This window comes from Martes martes, assembly GCF_963455335.1.
Source record: "Martes martes genome assembly, chromosome: 5".
NCBI classification, from domain to species: Eukaryota; Metazoa; Chordata; class Mammalia; order Carnivora; family Mustelidae; genus Martes; species Martes martes.
The window spans coordinates 90,862,214-90,882,013 of NC_137892.1; the positions used below are offsets into that span (position 1 = coordinate 90,862,214).

General features: G+C 37.2%; 1 protein-coding gene across 1 annotated transcript in view; it reads right to left on the minus strand.

The window, feature by feature from the left end:
* Positions 1-19,800, minus strand: part of PKD2L2 (polycystin 2 like 2, transient receptor potential cation channel) — a gene marked incomplete at both ends in the record, with an annotated part of 42,096 nt that overhangs the window by 5,469 nt on the left and 16,827 nt on the right. Inside the window, 4 exons of the mRNA XM_080804848.1 lie at positions 9,548-9,602; positions 10,213-10,277; positions 11,768-11,869; positions 13,334-13,454. Coding sequence (XP_080660974.1) covers positions 9,548-9,602; positions 10,213-10,277; positions 11,768-11,869; positions 13,334-13,454 — 343 coding nt within the window. The remainder of the gene's footprint in view (positions 1-9,547; positions 9,603-10,212; positions 10,278-11,767; positions 11,870-13,333; positions 13,455-19,800) is intronic.

Genomic DNA, 19,800 nt, shown 5'->3' on the forward strand with positions numbered 1-19,800 from the left:
GGTGTTAAAGTGGTGGACCATGCAACTATTTCTAAATGACCAGGCCTGTTATAATATGGATGTGGTAGTAGTATGGGTTAAATGGACTGCCTAGTAAATGACTCATCCTTTAAAAAACCCATCTCAACCATCACTATGTCTGTGAAGCCTGCCTTGATGTCCACAGGAAAGTGGCACCTTTTCTTAAAAGCAAGGTGGCAATTCTGGGGGCATTTTGTCCCAAGTTTCAAGTTCTAATCACCTCACCTCTTCCCTATAGATGTTAGCTGTCACTTACTGTTGTCCCTGCATTAGTGCTCACTTCGGCAGCACATATACTAAAACTGTTGTCCCTGCATTAATTTAGTGTTCACAGTGGCTGTGCTATTTGGTAGCCAATATCAGAGACAGTATGCTTCCACCAGGGGACATAATAACTAAGAATGTGAGACTACCATCTGGCCATTTGACATTCCTCAGGCTGCTGACCCAGCAAGCAAAGAAGTGGGTACTCCCTGAACTGAGTACCAAGGGGAAATTGGTTGCTGCTACAAAACAGGTGCAGAGAGGGCTATATTTGGTATCCAGGGAATTCTCTGGGGGATGCCTGTTTTATGTCCAGAAATAAACTTTGTAGTTTAGGGATGCCTGGTTGGTGTAGTCGGTATGAGCACGCAACTCTTGATCTCAGGGTATATGCAGTTTTAAACATGAAGTTCTTAAGGAATTGTGATATCATTAGGAAAGGTCTTAACATCACCCAGAGATAGACACAATTACTGTTGGGATTTTGCTTCTTCCTTTCAGGGGAGAGGATAAAAGTGCCTTCATTTGTATAAAGGATAGTTCTACTTTATTGGGTGGAGCCATGAAAAATAGTTAATGTCATTTTATGCAAGTTCAAATGTGTATACTAAATAGCCAAAAGGGTCTTCTGGACCTACTATTTAGCTGATTTCTCTCAACTCAAAATTTGCCCTTCTATGCTCTATGATGCTAGGTCTCAGGTTTTACAAACCTCATTCCCCAGACTCTGGCTGCTGGCTTGTTAGGTTTTGCCTTAGCGGAGGATGGCAGGGTGAAGGATTTGGGTTTTCATCTCTAAGCATTTTTTCTGCAAATGGTAGTCATCGCGAGCAGCTGTGGTTGGCACCTGGCTACAGCAGTCCAAGGTCTTTGGGCATACCCAGAACCAGGCTCATCATACTCAGAAACAGTAGCAGCAGGAGTGGGATGGGGATTACCCGCAGAGGTCTGAACAACAGCTCTGTAGGCTAAGGTGAGGTTCAGATAACTTCACCTTTTGTAACCTTAGCCTTGAGTGTGGTAGCACCTTCCTACAGTATGAGCTGCATCAGTGTTTTTACTTTTTCTGCCTTCCAGTGCCCATGTAGCCAGTTCCCTGTAGTAAATTTTTTCTGTTTAAAATATATAATGTGGGGCATCTGGGTGGCTCAGTCCATTAAGCATCTGCCTTCAGCTCAGGTAATGAATGATCGGAGGGAGTCCTCGGCTCTCTGTTCAGTGGAGTCTGCTTCTCCCTCTCACTCTCCCTTTGTGCTCTCTCTCTCTCAAATAAAATCTTAAAAAAGAAAAAATAATAAATAAAAAATATATAATGTGTATTCCATTTTCCTTGATTAGGTCCTGACTGAAAGTATATATTCATATTTGATCAAATGTATTTTTGTGTCTTTAAGGGATGCCTTAAATTTTCTTATCTTGGTTTTAAACACACATTAATTCTTTTCTATTTTGTTTTTATTTTATTTTATTTTTGCATTTTCTATTTTGTTGCTATTACAGAGTTTTATAATTTTTAATGAACTGGTTGGTGTTTGCATATATGATATAACTGTGTAAATTATTTTTTATTATTGCTATACTGAATTCTTGTACTTGCATACCTAGGAAATATGCATAACTAGGAAACTTAAAAGAATCATATGTCAAGTAAAGGTTGTTTATATTTCTTCTCTCCCAATTCTTATACTTCTAGTTTATTTTTCTTAATTGTTTTTGGCTGATCCCTCCAATATATCCTTTCTTGTTCCTGACATGTCCAATGTTTCCCTGTTAAGTAAGGAGCTAGCGTAGGGGTGAAATAAATATGTTTTCACCATATCAAGGAAGTGTCCATTGATTTCTGTTTTGTTCTGTTCTGTTTTGTTTTGTTTTATTTGTTGTCCCCCTAAGATTGGATGCTCAATCTTATCAAATACCCAGCATCTGTGAAAAATGATCATGCAACTTTCCTTTTGGATCTATTAATGGAATGAATTATGTTAATTAGTTGATTACCAATTTTAAACCATCTTTCCAGTCTTAGAATAAACCCTGTTGAATCGTGATATATTATTGTGTTCTGTTAGATTCTGTTGCTAATATTTTATGTAGGATTTCTGATCAAAATTCGGAAGTGATTATGTGTTTGTGTGTGTATATATAGTGTATATATAGTTATTTTTATGTGTGTATTGTATATACACATATATATAGTCATTTTACATAATGACTGTATAGCCATTTTATAAAAGTAATTTGGAGGGTTTCCATTTTCTCTTTTTTTCTGGAACAGTTTAAATAGATTGAAACTCTTTATTCCTTACAAATCTGATAAAATTCCTTTGTGAAGCATTCTGGGCCCAATTGATTTTTCAGATAGCTCTGATGACTTTATACTACTCTACAGAGTAGGTTTGTTTAGCCTTTGTAAACTCTATTCTGGGCTCAGATTTGGTGAATTTATTTTCAGAGAAAAATTACCCACTGCGTTCAGTTTTTCAAATGTTATTTGCATAGAGTTATATGAAAAAGTCTCTTAGTGATTTTTTTCCAGGGTACAACATGATGATTTCGTATATGTAAAAATTGTGAAATGATCACTGTAGTAAGTGTAGTTAATAGTTAACATCCCTCACTACACAGTTACAGATCTTTTTCCTGTGATAGGAATTTTTAAGATCTACTCTCTTAGTAACTTTCAAATATATAATATGATATTATTAATTGTAATCATCATGCTGTACATCCATCCCCAGAACTTATTTTATAACTGGACGTTTGTACCTTTTGATCACCTTCACCCATTTTACCAACTCCCCACCCCTCCTCCTCTTGAACCACCAGTCTGTTCTCTATTTATGAGTTCAGTTTTTTGCTTTGTTGTTTTTAGATTCCACATATGAGATCATACAGTATTTATCTTTCTCTGACTTATTTCACTTAAAATAACGTTCTCCAGATTTATTCATATTGCTGCAAGTGGCAGCATTTCCCTTTTTTTTAATGGCTGAGTAATATTCCTCTCTCTATATGTCCATTTCTTTATCCATTCATTCATTGATGTACACTTAGGTTATTTCCATCCCTTGGCTATTCTAAATAATGCTGCAATGAACATGGCTTGGTTATCTCTTAGAATTAAGCGTTTTTATCCCCTTCAGATAAATACCCAGAAGTGGAATTACTGATAATCATATGTTCCAGTTTTAACTTTTTGAGGAACCTCCGTATTGTTTTCCACAGTGGCTGCACAAGTTTTCATTTCCACCAACAGTGCAAAAGTTGCCTTTTCTCTGCATCTTTGACAATACTTGATATCTCTTGTCTTTTTGACGATAGACATTTTGATTAGTGGAGGTGATAGCTCATTGTGGTTTTGATTGACATTTCCCTAATGATTAGTAATGTTGAGCACCTTTTTCATGTACCTGTTGACCATCTCTGTCTTTTTTGGACAAATGTCTATTCAGATCCTCTGTTCATTTTCCAGTTGGATTGTTTTGTTGTTGTTATTGAGTTGTATGAGTTCTTTACATATTTTGGATAGCAACTCCTTATCAGATATATAATTTGCAAATATTTTCTTCTATGCAGTAGGTTGCCTTTTCATTTTGTTTCCTTTGCTACACAGAAGCTTTTTAGCTTGCTGTAGTCTGTTTTGTTTTTGCTTTTGTTTTGTTTTTGCTTTTGCTGCCTTTGTTTTTGGTTTCAGATCCAAAAAATCATCACTGCGACTGATGACAAGGAACTTACTACCTATGTTGCCTTCCAAGAGAATTTTATGGTTTTGGGTCTTAATGTTCAAGTCTTTAATCCATTTTGTGTTAATTTTATGTAAATTTTATGTAAGATATTGGTCCAGTTTTGCTCTTTTGCATGCAGCTCTCTAGTTTCCCCAGCACCATTTATTGAAGAGATTGTCTCTTCCCCACTGTAAATTCTTGCCACTTTTGTGATAAATTAATTTGTCATATATGCGAGAGTTTATTTCTGGACTCTATTTTATTCCATTGGTTTTGTGTCTCTTCTTATGCAAATATCAGATATTTAAATTGCCAAAGCTCTGGGTTTTTTTTTTTTTTTTTTCTTGTTTTTTAGAGAGAGAGCACAAGCTGGGTGAGAGAGGGGCAGAGGGAGAAGGAGAAAGACAATCTTAAGGAGGCTCCATGCCCAGCGCAGAGCCAGATGCAGGACTTGATCTAACAACCCTGAGATCATGACCTGAGTGGAAATCAAGAGTCTGATGCTTAACTGACTAAGCCACCCAGATGCCCCAACATCTTTGCAATATAATTTGAAATCAGGGTGTATTACGCCTCCAGCTTTCTTCTTTCTCCAGTTACTCTTTCTCAAGATTGTTGAGAAACTTGTTTCTTCATTATTTCTTCCATTGCAATTTCTTACTATGCATGTTTATGCTTTCTCCCTCTTATTGCATGTTTGTTAGCTAGTGGTTTCTTCCCACTCATCTTTTCAAAGAACCAGCTATTTTACTTATTTATACAACTTCGTATTTGCCACTCATTAATTCTATTTTTATCTTTATTTCTGTTTTTTTTTCTATTTCTTGTTCTTTTCTAACTTTTTGAGTTACATGCTAAAATCAGTTTTTCAGTCTTGATTTTTATTGATAAATTTAAGGCTCTTGATTTTCCTCTGGCATTTGACTTTCTCTCACAGATTCTGCTGTATAGTGTTTTTATTGTTTTTTATAAGAATTCTGCAATTTCATTTTGCATTTCCTATTTGATTCAAGAATTGTTTAATAGTTTTTAAAAAAGGATTGTATTTATTTTTAAGTATTAATATTCTTTGAGAGAATGCAAGCAGTGGGGAGGGGCAAAGGTGCAGAGAGAGAAACTCAAGCAGACTCTGCCGAGCACGGAGCCTGACGCAGGGCTCGATCTCACAACCCTGAAATCATGACCCTAGTGGAAATCAGGAGTCCAGTGTTGGGGCACTTGGGTGGCTCAGTGGATTAAGCCTCTGCCTTTGGCTCAAGTCATGATCTCCGGGTCCTGGGATCGAGCCCCACATCAGGCTCTCTGCTCAGCGAGAAGCCTGCTCCCCCCTCCCCTTCTGCATGTCTCTCTGCCTACTTGTGATCTCTCTCTGTCAAATAGGTGAAATCTAAAAAAAAAAAAAAAAAGAGTCCAGTGCTTACCTATCTGAACCACCCAGGCACCACAAGAATTGTTTAATATTTTAAAGTTGGTTAAGGGGAAGCAAGCTCCCTGCTGAGCAGAGAGCCCGATGCGGGGCTCAATCCCAGCACCATGAGACCACGACCTGAGCCGAAGGCAGAGGCTTAACCCACTGAGCCACCTAGGCACCCCTAAAGTCGGTTAAATACTCTTTTTATTTTTTGATTTTGTTAAAATATTTTTACTATGTTGCTTTTAAATAATTTTTTTCTGTATTAACTAGTTATTGGAATTTATTGAGGTTTTTTGTGGCTCAATAGATTATCATTTTTTTTTAAAAGGTTTTATTTATTTATTTGAGAGAGAGAGTACAAGTGGGAGCTGGAGGGAAGGGCAGAGGGAGCTGCAGGCTCTCCACTGAGCAGGGAGCCTAATGTGGGGCTCGATCTCAGGACCCTGGGATCATTACCTGAACTGAAGGCAGATGCTTAACTGACTGAGCCACCCAAGTGCCCCATATGATCATTTTTTATGAATGGGTTTTTGAAAAGCAGAGGTATCTTCTGCAAGTACAAAGTTAAATATGTAACTATAAGATCACCTTACTCATTTTTTTATATTTTTTACCTTTTATTTTTCCTGATCTCTACTTTCAGTGTTCCTCTTTCTCATTTTATAAGTTTAGTAGGTCATACTTAACAGAATTTAATGCTGTATTATTTGGTGCATAGATAATCATAACTATTAAAGTTATGTTAGCACATAAAGTGCCCTTCATCTCATTTAGAGCTGTAGGTCTAGAATTCTACCTTAATTTATATTCAGTTGTGTCCTCTAAACCTTTCGCTTATCTGTTTAAACCTCTGCTCATGCTTTTATATTGAACTTCTCTGAATCACTTTGCTTTAGGTATATATTTTAGGATATAGCATAGAATTGGGGGTTGCTTTATGATTCAATCTGAAAATTTTTCTTTTTAAGTAAATTAAGCTTAGTTGCTTCTACTGATATGTCAGACATAACTGGTTACAGTTACATCATACTGTTTTATGGTATGTTTTAAATTTTGAACCACATGGTATATTTTGGTTTTTGCTTTTGTTTTGGTTCTTCTGCCCTTAGAATTGTATATATGTTTTTGTTTTAATGGTTTGTTTTTATTCCTGTATCCTTTTATACAACTTGGGTCCTCTCTTCTTGCCTTGGTTCCCTCAATAATGAATCAAACAAGTTCAACGAGAATGTGAGCTTATAGTTTTTTCCTCCTTATCTTTCTCTCCATTACCCAACTATATTTAGTCTTATTACCGTGTTTCATTGTATCTGAGAGATGGAGTCTAGTTTAAGACATACCATTGTTTATGGACCACATGAGAAAGAACGGCTGCCAATTACCTATGACACCCTGTCAACCTCAAGGCACATCTTGATTTTAACAATGTTAAAATGTGAAAAGAAAATGTGTTTTAAAATCATTGAAACAATTTCTTGTTTCTTATTGTATTATTAAATATGCTAAAATTAATTCTTACTAGTTATTAACTCTAAATGATAATTCTTTAACTTTTAGCTATATATTCAAACCAATCAGTCAACGTTTTCTACTTTGTATCTTCTCTCTCCCTTCCTTTTCCCAAAATTTCTCCAGTCATCTGGTTAGCTGAAGCTGATGTTCTTGTAGACTACTTAGGGATACAGCAGTATTCTCTGAGTTCTTGCATGTTCAAAACTATTCGAGGGCCTGGGTGGCTCAGTTGTTAAGCGTCTGCCTTAAGCTCAGATCATGATCCTAGGGTCCTAGGATCAAGCCATGGGGCTCCCTGCTGGGTGGGAAGCCTGCTTCTCCTTCTCCCACTCCCCCTGCTTGTATTCCCTCTCCCTGTCTCTGTCAAACAAATAAATGAAATCTTAAAAAAAAAAAAACCAAAACCCATTTGAGCCTTTATACTTGCAGCACAAGTCTGCTGGGTATAAATATGCTTGGCTTACATTTTCTTTCCTTACATAATTTGTAGGTATTGTTCTGTTGATTTGTGCTAGTGAATGTTGTCATGTTAACCTGGTTTTCTTTTTCTTGTGAGTCCATATTTTACTTGGATGAATATCATGTTCATTCTAGGTGATTTCCCCTGGGTACACAGTATGTTTTTCAATTTACATCATCTTTTATCTCAGAAATGGCTTATTCAATTACAGTTTTGTTTTTAAAAGAATCTCAAACTTATGGGAAACTTATAAGAACAGTACAAAGGGGCGTCTGGGTGGCTCGGGGTTGGGGGATAAGAACAGTACAAATACTTTTTTTTTTCCTTTGAAGTATTTGGAGTTGCCAACACGAATGTCACATTGTCCCTGAGCATGTCAATGTGTATTTGCTGCATACAAGGACGTTCTCCTTTATTATAATCACAGCATAACCATCAGAATCAGAAAACTGATATTGATAGATTATCCTCTAATGCTGAGTCCCCCATTCAAATTTGCCAGTTGTCCCAATGATGCCCTTTATAGTAAAAGGATCTAGAGTCCAGGATTACGCATTACATTTATTTGTCTTTTCATCTCATTCAGTCTGGTATAGTTCCTCAGCTTTACCTTGGCTTTCTTGACACTTCTGAAGAACACAGGCCAGTTATTTTGTAGAACGTCCCTCAGTAGTTTAGTTTTGTGTTACATTTTGTTATGTTATGCATCTTTGGCGTGAGTGTTACCAAAGTGATGCTGTGTTCTCTTAGCATCTTACCAGCTGGTGTATGATTTCAGTTTTTTCCCATACAGATTAAGGCATATCTGCCCTATTCCTCTACCCTGACATAACTCCTTTTCTTTTTGTAATTAATATGCATTTTGTGGAGAGGTATGGAAAAGGTCCATTCTTCCTCCAGCTTTTATCCATGTATGTGTTTAGGTCAGTATGAACTCATGGAATCCTAGGTTATTCAATGGGTTCTCTGTTATTATTCATTATAGCTCTTAAATATTCCCAGATTTGGCTAGTGGGAGCCCTTGAATGTGACCCTTGCGTCCTTTTAACACACCTTTATTATTCTTTGAGCACTTTTACTCTCTGACTCAACAAGATTTTCCAGATTCATGTTGTATTTTCCAGCCCCAGAGTTTAGCTATATCTCCAGGGGCCCTGCTTCCTTTTTAGGAGAGAATGGTATTTGGAAACCAATGTCTGGGGAATAACTCTTATTACTTCTAGACTTCTCAGTGGATAGAGCTATAGAATACACACATACACACACACACGCACACTAACACACATCTACAATTCTAATCCAACACCACAAAGTTTATTTTAACCTTCAACCTTTTCTTTTTGTAAACTTCCTTACTTCACAGTGAGAAACCTCACTCCACTCCATGTAGAGCTGACACTGAACAACACAGGGGCTGGGGTGCTGACCCTTGTGCAGTCAGAAATGTGTGTGTAACTTTTGACTCCCTAAAAACATAACAACTAATAGCCTACTGTTGATTGAAGCCTTACCAATACCATAAGCACCCGACTAAAACATAATCTGTATATGTATTATATACTGTATTGTTATAATAAAGTAAGCTGGAGAAAAAAGTGTTACTGGTAAAATCATAAGGCAGAAAAAATATATTTACAGTAAATGCTGCATTGTATTTATTAAAAAAAAAAGACCCTCATATAACTGGACCCGTGAAGTTCAAACTGTTGTTCAACAACATGGTTCTTGAACAATGCAGGTTTGAACTGCATGGGTCCATGTACACATGGATTTTGTTTACAGTACTGTAAACATAAGCTTTTCATTGTTCAAGGGTCAACTGTATAAAACATTAAAGTGATTAATCACATTTATGATTACAAGAGAAAAATTACATGATCATATCAATAGAGTATACTCACTGACCCCTATGTGATAACCCCACAGTGACTATAGCTGGAGGACCAGGGTGTAGGCCAAGAGCAACAATAAGAGAAGTAGCATGTAGGGTTGAAATAACTTGTTCTAAACAACAAAACAGCTGGATTCTGGGAGAAATTTTTGGAGGTGGCAACTACTGCTCTAAAGAAAACAAATCATTTCAATTCTTAATCAGAACTTTTTCATAGGCCTATTTCTAATAAAGCTATCCTTATGAGAAAGTTAAAATCTTACATTTTCATCAAAGCCTTCTCTTCTGGCTCGCTCAACCAAATCTCCGTTTTTCTCACTAACAATATAAAATAAAAATCACAGGCATATGACAGTGGAAAGGGAAATGCAGCATTAAATACGATCAGCTCTATAGTAAGCGTCTGAATTGCATTTTTGTTCCTTCTGATAATACTAATTATTTGGAAAATGTGGTCATTAGTAAGTTCTTAAGAGTGTCATCTCTAGCTATAAAAAATGTTTATATTATGTCCCACTGCCAGAGGCCTGGGTTTTGGAAGCATTTTGACACCAAAATGATTCAGCAGGTATGAAGGTATCCTTAAATATTTTGTGTAAAACTTTTTTAATTTGATAGCTAAGTGAATGCAGTTAATGCAGACTAAAATTTTTTCCTACCTTTCTAGGGGGTCTGTATTCTGTCCATCTTTCTGTTAAAGCTTTTACTGAGTGGCATCGCATGCGTTATATTAATTTTTAATTAGCTTAGCTTGGAGTCTCATGGCACTCTCAGAATTAGGAGTTACTACTGGATGATGCATCAACAACGTATTTAGAATCAGCACACTGGGTGGTGATTGTTATGCAATCAGAATCTTACTCTCACTGTGAGTTTCTAATATAATATACAGTTTGAAATACCAAGTTAAAAATTTAAGTCATCTTACTTTTTCTTGTCTTCATCCTCTTCCGGTTTCTTTAGTCTCAGTTTTTCAAGAGCATTGTTGTAACTCTGGGCATAATTAAAAATAGTTTAAGATTTGAACAAATACATATACTGTATTAATTTTGATCAAGGAATAAGAAATATGGAATGCCTGTCTCAAGGGACTACTACCCTAAAGAAATATGGAGGCAATGCTATGATTATCTTTCTTTCACTTGGTCACCGCTTATGTTTTCTGCCTGCTAGTGAAAAAGAAAAGGGTTCTCTTGTAGGCATCACACTTGAACTCAGAAAAAAAAATTCTTTGAAAAGTTTTACTAATATTTATTGCATTTAAGGATGTTAACACTTTAATGAATATAACCAGCATCATAATCCAGAGATAAAAGATGAAAAAACCTACACTTCAGCTCATTGGGGGACATATTAATAGTTTTCTTTAGCAGGTGAGTTCTTGGACAGAGTTTTTAAGCTCCAGTCACCTGGTGGCTCTTAGGACTTTTCCTATGTGAAGTGATGTGGTTAGAGCCATGTCTGTGCAGAGATGAGCAAGATGGGACACACATGACTCTACTGACAACTCAAGTGAGGTAGGTGTTGAGAGGACAGGGAAGATGCCACTCTATCCGGGAGAATAGAGGGTCATCGAGGAAAGGGGGAACATTGCTGGGGTCAGTGAGTGACATGAGTAGAGACCCAGAGGGGAGAGGAACAGCAAGTGATGGTGCACAGCTCTGTGGTCAAACACTGGCTGGGACACACCATGCTGTCCACGAGCGCATGGAAGAGAGACATGCTACATAGTTCAGTGATAATGAATAAAGACAGGTTGGGACTGTGAGATTTGAGAAGGTCCTTGAGTGTTTGGATAAAGAACTTGGACTTTCTTTGACAGGCCCAGAGCAACTCTGAAGAACTGTGAGCAGAGAAGTAATATCTGGGCTGGGCTGGCACAGGAAAGAGGCCAGAAGAGGTTACCAGACAAGCTGTGGGAAAGTACCAAGGGCCCTAACCCAGTGGTGGCGGTTAGAATCAGCACGACCTTGAATCTCAGAAATGTGAACAAAAACCACAGAGATGAACTGGACACACAAGTCTTGGCAACAGAGTGTCAGGGAGTAAAAAATTCAAAGTTTTAAGCCCAGGGTGTCTGATAAGAGTGTTGCTATTAACAGAAACATGAAAGTGAGCAAGATAAGGCCCATGGAGTTCTGAGTTAAGATTGTTTATAGAAATTTACTAGGATCTAAGTTGAACATTTTTGGAGGGAAGGGATAGTTTTATTATAAAACCCAACGCTGCTTTGCATTTAGTAAACAGCTTAATTGCTATTTAATATATTGAAATCTGAAATAGTTTTGGCCTTTTTTAAAACCAGAAAGAAATCTCACTTCCCTGGCAGTGAAATAATACAAATAAAAGCAAGACTGGACCTAGACAAAACAAAACAAAAAAACCCCACCACTACTGGGGGTTTAAGTGCTATTCAAACGACAAGAGTATAAACTGAACAAGCTTTGTCTTAGCATTCAAATTAGGAAAAGAATTGGACATACCTTTTTAATCATTTTACCAAGTTCAAAATCTGGCCTTCTGCCTATTGAATAATCAGCTTTCACTTCAGAATATGTATCATTAATAATTGCCAAGAACATGTTCTGGGGAGAAATAATCATATAATTATTTCAGTAAAATTTTATTTTATATATTTTTAAAGATTTTATTTCTTTATTTGACAGAGAGAGACACAGCGAGAGAGGAAACATAAGCAGGGGAAGCGGCTGGCAAAGGGAGAAGCAGGCTTCCCGCTCAGCAGGGAGCCCGATTCAGGGCTGGATCCCAGGACCCAGGGATCATGACCTCAGCCGAAGGCAGCCGTTTAACAGCTGAGCCACCCAGGTGCCCCAAAATTTAGTTTAAATGTTAGTGACTGATAAGTGCTGGGATTTGTTTTTGTTTGTTTGTTTGTTTGTTTTTATTTTGAGAGAGAGAGAGAGAGCGAGCACAAGCTGAGAAGAGGGACAGAGGCAGAGAGTCAAGCACAGCCTGCCGAGCCCGGTGTGGGACTCATTCCCAGGCCCAGGACCGCTGGGATCATGATGTGAGCTGAAGGCAGACGTTTAACCTACTGAGCCACCCAGGAGCCCTAAGTGCTGGGATTTGTAAATTAGATTTAAATTTTAAAAGGAGCCCATATGCTCAGTAACAGAAAAATGGCTATGCAGACTATAACATAGTAGAATGGGAAATGTATAGTGTGGATATAAGCAACTATGTTGATGGTAAATGAGAAAAAACAATGTAAAATAATGCATATGAACTGGGTACTAATATATATCTATGAATATATACGCATATACATACACACACTAATTGGTCAACATTGCATATCAGAACAGAATAAGTATATTTTCGTAAGAGTGTTTTTTTTTTTTAATTCTATAAAGCTGTTTAAAGGCACAGTTTTACCAGGGATCTTAGGAATACTATGTCCAGATAATACAAACAATTGTGGAAAGGGTATTCTTACTCCCAGGCCACCTCCACCTTTCACTGAAGCCCAGCTCTGCCACTGTGAGGACTTCTGGCCACCACCAGGGGATAACTGCCGTGTATTGACAAAAGGGTTTTCAAGGAGGACAGGAGCAGTGCCTTGACTAGGAAAGCAACTTTTCCTGGTTAGGAAGGCCACATAAATTTGTCTTGAGCACGCGTGAAAGACCCATCCTGCGGACTCCTAAAAATCACAAAGGTCTGAGCTTTTAGCTGTAAGGGCTAGAAGCCATTGCAATATGGGCCGAATATATTCATCCCCGCCAGTATGGAATGTCCTGTCTGGACAGACCTGGGATATTCAAGTTATCCTCGGAGAAGTTGTGCACACTCTTGGTACACGTCAGACACCAAGATGGTAACTACTGTGATCACATTCTCTTTTGGACAAATTGAAAACATTTTAGACACTGGACTTAGCCTGGATTTCTAGGAATCCAACAATTCCTAATAAATGTAAAAAGCTCTGACAGCTCAGCAGTGATACTATAATTTCTTCTAAATTAATAATTTCATTATTTGTCCTAAAAAATATAAGCAAAAAAGGGAACATATATGGTCATACTTACCAGCAGGACAAAGAACACAAAAAAGATGAAAGTGATGAAGTAAATGGGTCCTAAGATACGATTGGCTTGCTGAATACCAGCAAAATTGAAATCTCCAAGAACAATTCGAAATTGTGCAAATCTTTGACGGGAAGAAAGGAAAACATTATATCCCCTCACACATACATGACAACTGATGAGAGTTACCACTGTGTCTAGGAAAGTATCCAACCAGCTGCATGTGGCATTGGTTCTCTGGCTTTAGTCATGTTACCCCAAGTTCAATAAAACTGGGTGTGGAAAATTCCCCTCAACACCAGACAGGGTACTTAAATATCTCAACAGTGATTCAGAAAATGATGGACTTCCACTTACTGAATCCTACCAAATTTGACCCTTGAGAAACCTGCTTACCAACAAGTTTTGGCAATGACCTTCTTAGCCTTTCTTGTGCCCTTCTAGAACTTAGAATACCTGACCTTGTCCAATAAGGATTTTCAACTTGTACCTAGACCCAAGAACTCTACAATTTCTAATACCAATAATGTGTGTAATCTGTACACCTCTTCTGCTAAAATAAGATGCCAACAATTTGTCACTTGCTGAGTTTCAAACAAGTGCTGGTAATGATCCCCAAACATGATCCAGAAGTTTTTTTTTTTTTTTCTTTTAATTTTGCACATTCGAGTGAGCAGGGTGGGGAGGAAGCAGAGAAAGGAGGAGAGAAGCAGACTCCCTGCTGAGTGTGGAGCCCAACTCAGGGCTCAATCTCAGGACCCAGATATCATGACCTGAGCTGAAATCCACAGTTGGGCATTCAACTGACTGAGCCACCCAAGCAGCCCCTGAGGTTTACTATATTCTCTTCAATAACTATTGGATTTGATGTAAAATAACATTTAAAATATTACATATCTTCATTTGATTAATAATTAGGTGGAAAATTAAGAAATTAAGGCTTTGAATGAGCATAGTAGTAGTAAAGGCGGAATTAGGACTACTTAACATATCTTATTTTCTCATCATTAATTTGCAATGGCATTGCCAGACACATCAGGGATATGTTATAAATTATGTTGATGATTTCTCTATTTTTTTTAAGTTGAGAATGTTTAATTTCATCTTTATTCATACATTCAACAATTTAAAGAGTATTTGGATCTTTCTTTACAAGTTAATATGTTTTCTTAGGAATAATTATCTTTTTACCTATAACACAAACAACTGAGCAGTCTGTAGGATTTTTCATAAATGGTGATAAACATTGTTAAGGGCTATTGCTTGGGTTCTGTATTATACCACTCAATTAAATTTCAGCATTACTTTTAATTAATGTTAATAGATACAACCATCCCAGAAATATCTGTGATATCAGATTTAACCTGAATTCCAAAGGAGGTCACTGGGTCAGTAGGTTATTAGGTTAGAAAAAGATTTATTATAGTTTTCATTTTTAAAACCCAGGTTCTGGAATTAATCATTTAAAAATAATAATTTAAAAATTAATAATAATTAGATGAAGTTAGTTTTTTCTTTAAATTATGTGAACAGGGCATAGGAAAGTAATATCTGTTACTCTTGTTTTGTAACAGTAGCATGTTACTTTATTACTCATATTTTGTGTTCTGGAATGGATAACATCTGTTTTATGTTCCTTACGGATAGCCAGGGCTCTAATATGGACAATTAAAAGAAAAAGGCAGCACTCCAGTTTTACTGGCTATAATAATAACACATGTTCATGGGAGAAATTTTAGGAAGTACTAAAGAAAAAGTTTTAAAAATTCATAAGCTAATTTAGGAATTAATTAGGAACAACCACAGTTGATACTTTTGGCTTATTTGGATTTATGTTTGATATATTTTCATGCCATTGTTGCTGCTACTAGGTGCTTAAAATGAGTTATTTTAAGGGGAAGCCTGGGATGGAATTTTTAACAGTATGTAGACACTTGGCATGCTTGGTTAGTCAGTGAAAAGGAAGAAGTCTTCTTGTTCTGGTTGCTTCTGCCCAACATGTAAAGGGAACATACATCTGTAAACAATGAAGGAAGAAAATGTATTCAAAGAAATGGGCTCCTTTGAGTCCTAGGACTCAAGAGTTACCTAGTTACTCAAGAGTTAAGATATGATTAAATGATACTTAAAGTATTTATTTAGCCTTTTTAAAAAAAAGATTTATTTATTTAGGAGTGCTTGAGTGGCTCAGCCAGTTAAGCGTCTGTCTTTGGCTCCGGTCAATATCTCAGGATCATGGGATGGAGTCCCACATTGGGCTCCCTGTTCAGCAGGGAGGCTGCTTCTCTCTCTGCCTCTCTCTCCTCTCTCAAATAAATCTTTTATTATAAACAAATCTTTTATTTATTTGAGAGAAGGGCAGAGGGAGAGGGAGAGTCTTTAACAAACTCTGAGCTGGGCATGGAGCCCGATACTGGATTGGATCTCATGACCCAGATCACGACCTGAGCTGAAACCAGGAGTTCGGTCACTTAACCAACAGAGCCACCCAGGCACCCCATTTATTCAGCTTTTAATACTGGTTTATAATGTTCTTCTATACAAGGTACAAAAAGAAAAGGTGAACTGGAAGGAGACCAAAGTCTCTCAACAAATATTTTTTCCCTATGGTATAGCAGAATGAGAGGTTCTCTTTTAGTTTTGACCAAACTTGATCTGTAATCCCTGAGCTGTATTTATAGGAGAAAACACAAGTTAAAGGCACCATTTCTCCTCTCGAGAAATTAGCTTGTTAACTAAAGCTTCCATTCAGCCCTTCTCTATCAGGAAACTGTCCAGATACCTCTGCTGTGTAAGGAATGTGAATAACAAAACCCTAACCAATTTGATGAGTGGCTATAATCACATAGGAGATGGAAACTTCAAACACAATGTAACTTCATTTTTCTCCTAATTGAAGTTTCTTTGCCAGATGTGTGCAGAGGTTATCAGACAAGCCCTCCTGTCCTCTCTACCCATGTAAGTTCTGGACTTTGCCTTCCATCTCCTTCTCCCAGAGAAGTGGCCCAAAACACATTTCCTTGACTATTTTTCTAGATCATCAAAAATGCCTTCATGGTGGAGGGTTTGGGGAGGTGGTGGGGGTAAGAAACATTTAGAATATGTCTCCCCACCTAGACAGCAATGACATAGGCAGAATTTGTCTGATGTAACTGTTTTGGAATTCTAGAGTCTATTTAAGGCTTTCAACTGCCAGGGGAAGGCTTAGACAACTTTGGTCAATTCCAGGTTTTAGTTTGGAAAAGCTACCCATCTGCCACCCCCTAGCCCATGGCAGGGAGCCATGCATGTATTCCTGGAGCAGCTTGCATGCAACCTGTGGGGGCAAGGGTGGGCAATCAGGATATGTTCTCCAAGCATTAGGGGTCTGTGTTCTGATTGCTGATTGCTCCTTCTGATCACAAGAGTGCAGAAAGTTGTTCCCCTGTCTGTTGCAAGTCCCTCTCCCTCTTGCTGAATTAATGTCCTTGGGATTAAAGGCTCGTGCCCTTCCCACTTCCTTCATTTTTCTCTTTTTCCCCTTTTGGGTGCCAGACATTAAAGACCTCAAAAGTAACGCATGTACAGAGGAAGTTAGACTGTCACCGTGCATCCCCAAGGAAAGGTGCAGTCTCAGAAAAGACCTAAGACGACCTTTACACTTCAGGCTGATCCTGCATGAAGACAGTATACAATAATAAAAATAAACAAACAAAAAAACAAAAACAGGAAACTCTGGTGAAGGGCAAGAATGTCATTTCCAGGGCTATCACACTCTACATTCAAATGTCCAGTTTTCAATAACAAGAAAAAACAGAATATACAAAGAAGTAGGAAACTATGATCCAATCGAAGGAAAAAAATAATCCAACAGAAATACCCCTGAGAAAGACCAGATGGCAAACCTACTAAAGACTTTTAACAACCATCTTAGAGATGTTCAAAGAACTAAACATAAAAGACTTGGAGAAAGTCAAGAAAATGATTTATGAAAAAAAAATGACTTATGAACAAAATGGAAATATCTATAAAGAGATAGAGAACCTCAAAAGAAACCAAGAAGGAATTGTAGAGCTGAAAAATACAATAACTGAAATGAAATTTCATTGGTGGGATTCAGAGGCATATTTGGACAGGCAGAAGAAAAACATCAGTGAACCTAAAGACAGGATGACTGAAGTTACCAAATCTGAGAAAAAGAAAAAGATTGAAGAAAAGTGAACAGAGCCTCTGGGACACCATCGAGAGACCAACATATCATAAGAACATGAAAAGATGCTCTGTGTTACTAGCCATTAGGGAAATGCAAATCACAACTGCAATGAGGTATCACCTCACATCCATTAGGATGGCTACTATTAAAAAAAAAAAAAAGTAGCCCAGAAAATAACAAGTGTTGATGAAGATGTGAGGAAATTGAAACTCTGGTGCACTGTTAGTGGGAATGTAAATGATGCAGCCATTGCAGAAAACGGTATGGCATTTCCTAAAAAAATTCAGATTAGAATTACCATATGATCCAGCAATTCTACCTCTGCGTGTACACCAAAAAGAACTGAAAGCAGAGTCTTGCAGAAATATTTGTACACCCATGTTCATGGCAGCATTATTCATAACAGCTAAAACTTGGAAGAAGTCCAGATGGCCATCAACAGATTAATGGATAATCAAAATGAGACTTAAACATAGAATGTATACAGCCTTAAAAAGGGAGCCTTAAAAAGGGAGGAAATTCTGACATATTGCATGACATTGATGAATCCTGAAGACATACTAAGTGAAATAAATCAGTCACAAAAAGACAAATACTGTATGATCCCATAAGCACCTAGAGTTAATGAAAATCAAAAGAGAAAGAGACAAAATGTAGAATGGTGGTTGCCAGAGGCTGGGGAAGGGTAAAGTGGAGAATTCTTGATTAATGGGCATAGTTTCAGTTTTACAAGATGAAAAGAGTTCTGGAGATGGATGGTGGTGACAGTTGCATAGTATGAATGTACTTAATTCTCACTGACTTGTACACTTAGAAATGGATAATATGGTAAATTTTATGTATATTTTAACACAATAAAAAATCCTTATAAACTTTTAAAAAAGCCTTCAGGGCAAAAGAACCCTTGGATGCTGAGCTTGCTTCTCTGGGTACTTTCCTTTTGGTTTTGGTCCACTTATTGGTTAGTTCTTCAAAGTTATCTGTATTTCATCTAGCTTTTTATTTTTTATTTATTTTTAAAGATTTTATTTACTAATTTATTTATTTGACAGACAGAGATCACAAGTAGGCAAAGAGGCGGGCAGAAAGAGAGGGGGAAGCACGCTCCCTGCTGAGCAGAGAGCCCGATGCAGGGCTCCATCCCAGGACCCAGAGACCACGACCTGAGCTGAAGACAGAGGCTTTAACGCACTGAGCTACCCAGACACCTCTCATCTATCTTTTTAAATTGTCTTGAAGAGGAGGTTGATTTGAATAACCTAGCACATCATTACCAAAAGCAGAAGTCCCTTCATTAATGTATTCCAAAGTTGTCTGCCTGTTCATTCTGTGCCTTATACTTCCTTTCTTCCCTACTACTTAGGGTAAGACCAATTTCCAAGTTCTGTAAATTACAACATTTATATTCAATGTCCAATACTACTTTTATCAGTAAGTGACACTTGAATTAAGATCCTAAGAAAGGACCAAGAAGTTGTTGGAACTGCAAACATAATTTACTCAAGAGAAAGCTAATTAGACTTCTCAAATTGTAGGCTGTTCGATATTGGAAGGAATCTTTGGGAGTAACTTAGTCCAGTTCCTTCATTTGCAGATAAGGAAACAAAGGTCTAGAAAATTTGAATAGCTAGTGGCAGAAGTGGAAAGTAGAACTATATCCTCTTGGTTCCTAGTCCACTCTTATTTCCATGACTGATTAATAAAGGGTTATTTCAGCAAATATTATGAAATTTCTTAGAATTGGCACTTCAGATATATTCATGTGGATGGTAAAAAGAGAGCAACTTAAGACATTTCCTTTGACCAGAGTTCTCCCAAACTCAAGGAAAAGGGCATGGACAAGTTTGGGGAATTCTTCACTAAAGTTAAGAAAGTTATTGCAGTTTTTCTCAGGGCCATATGTTAACATGCACTGTACATTTTCAAAAGAGTGATGCAAAATTTCAAAAACTTACTTAATATGAAGCCATTTCCCACCAGTCTTGGTCTAAGTTACACAGAACATATTTTGAGAATGGATATTTCAGACTATCATAATTTTCTTACACACACAGAACTTATTTTATCTACCCAAAAAGGAGAGTGAATTTATTTAAATTATTCACTTTAAAAAAAAAGCCTGAACACTTTTCTAAGGATTCTACCTGATCCGCTGTGTAAGTTTGTTGCCTGCTGATTGCTTTATGCATATAAAAATATTTTTAATACACAGATTTGCCAGATCAGCAAAGGACAATCAGGTGAATATGATAAAAGGATTCTAAAGGTAGAGCTCTTA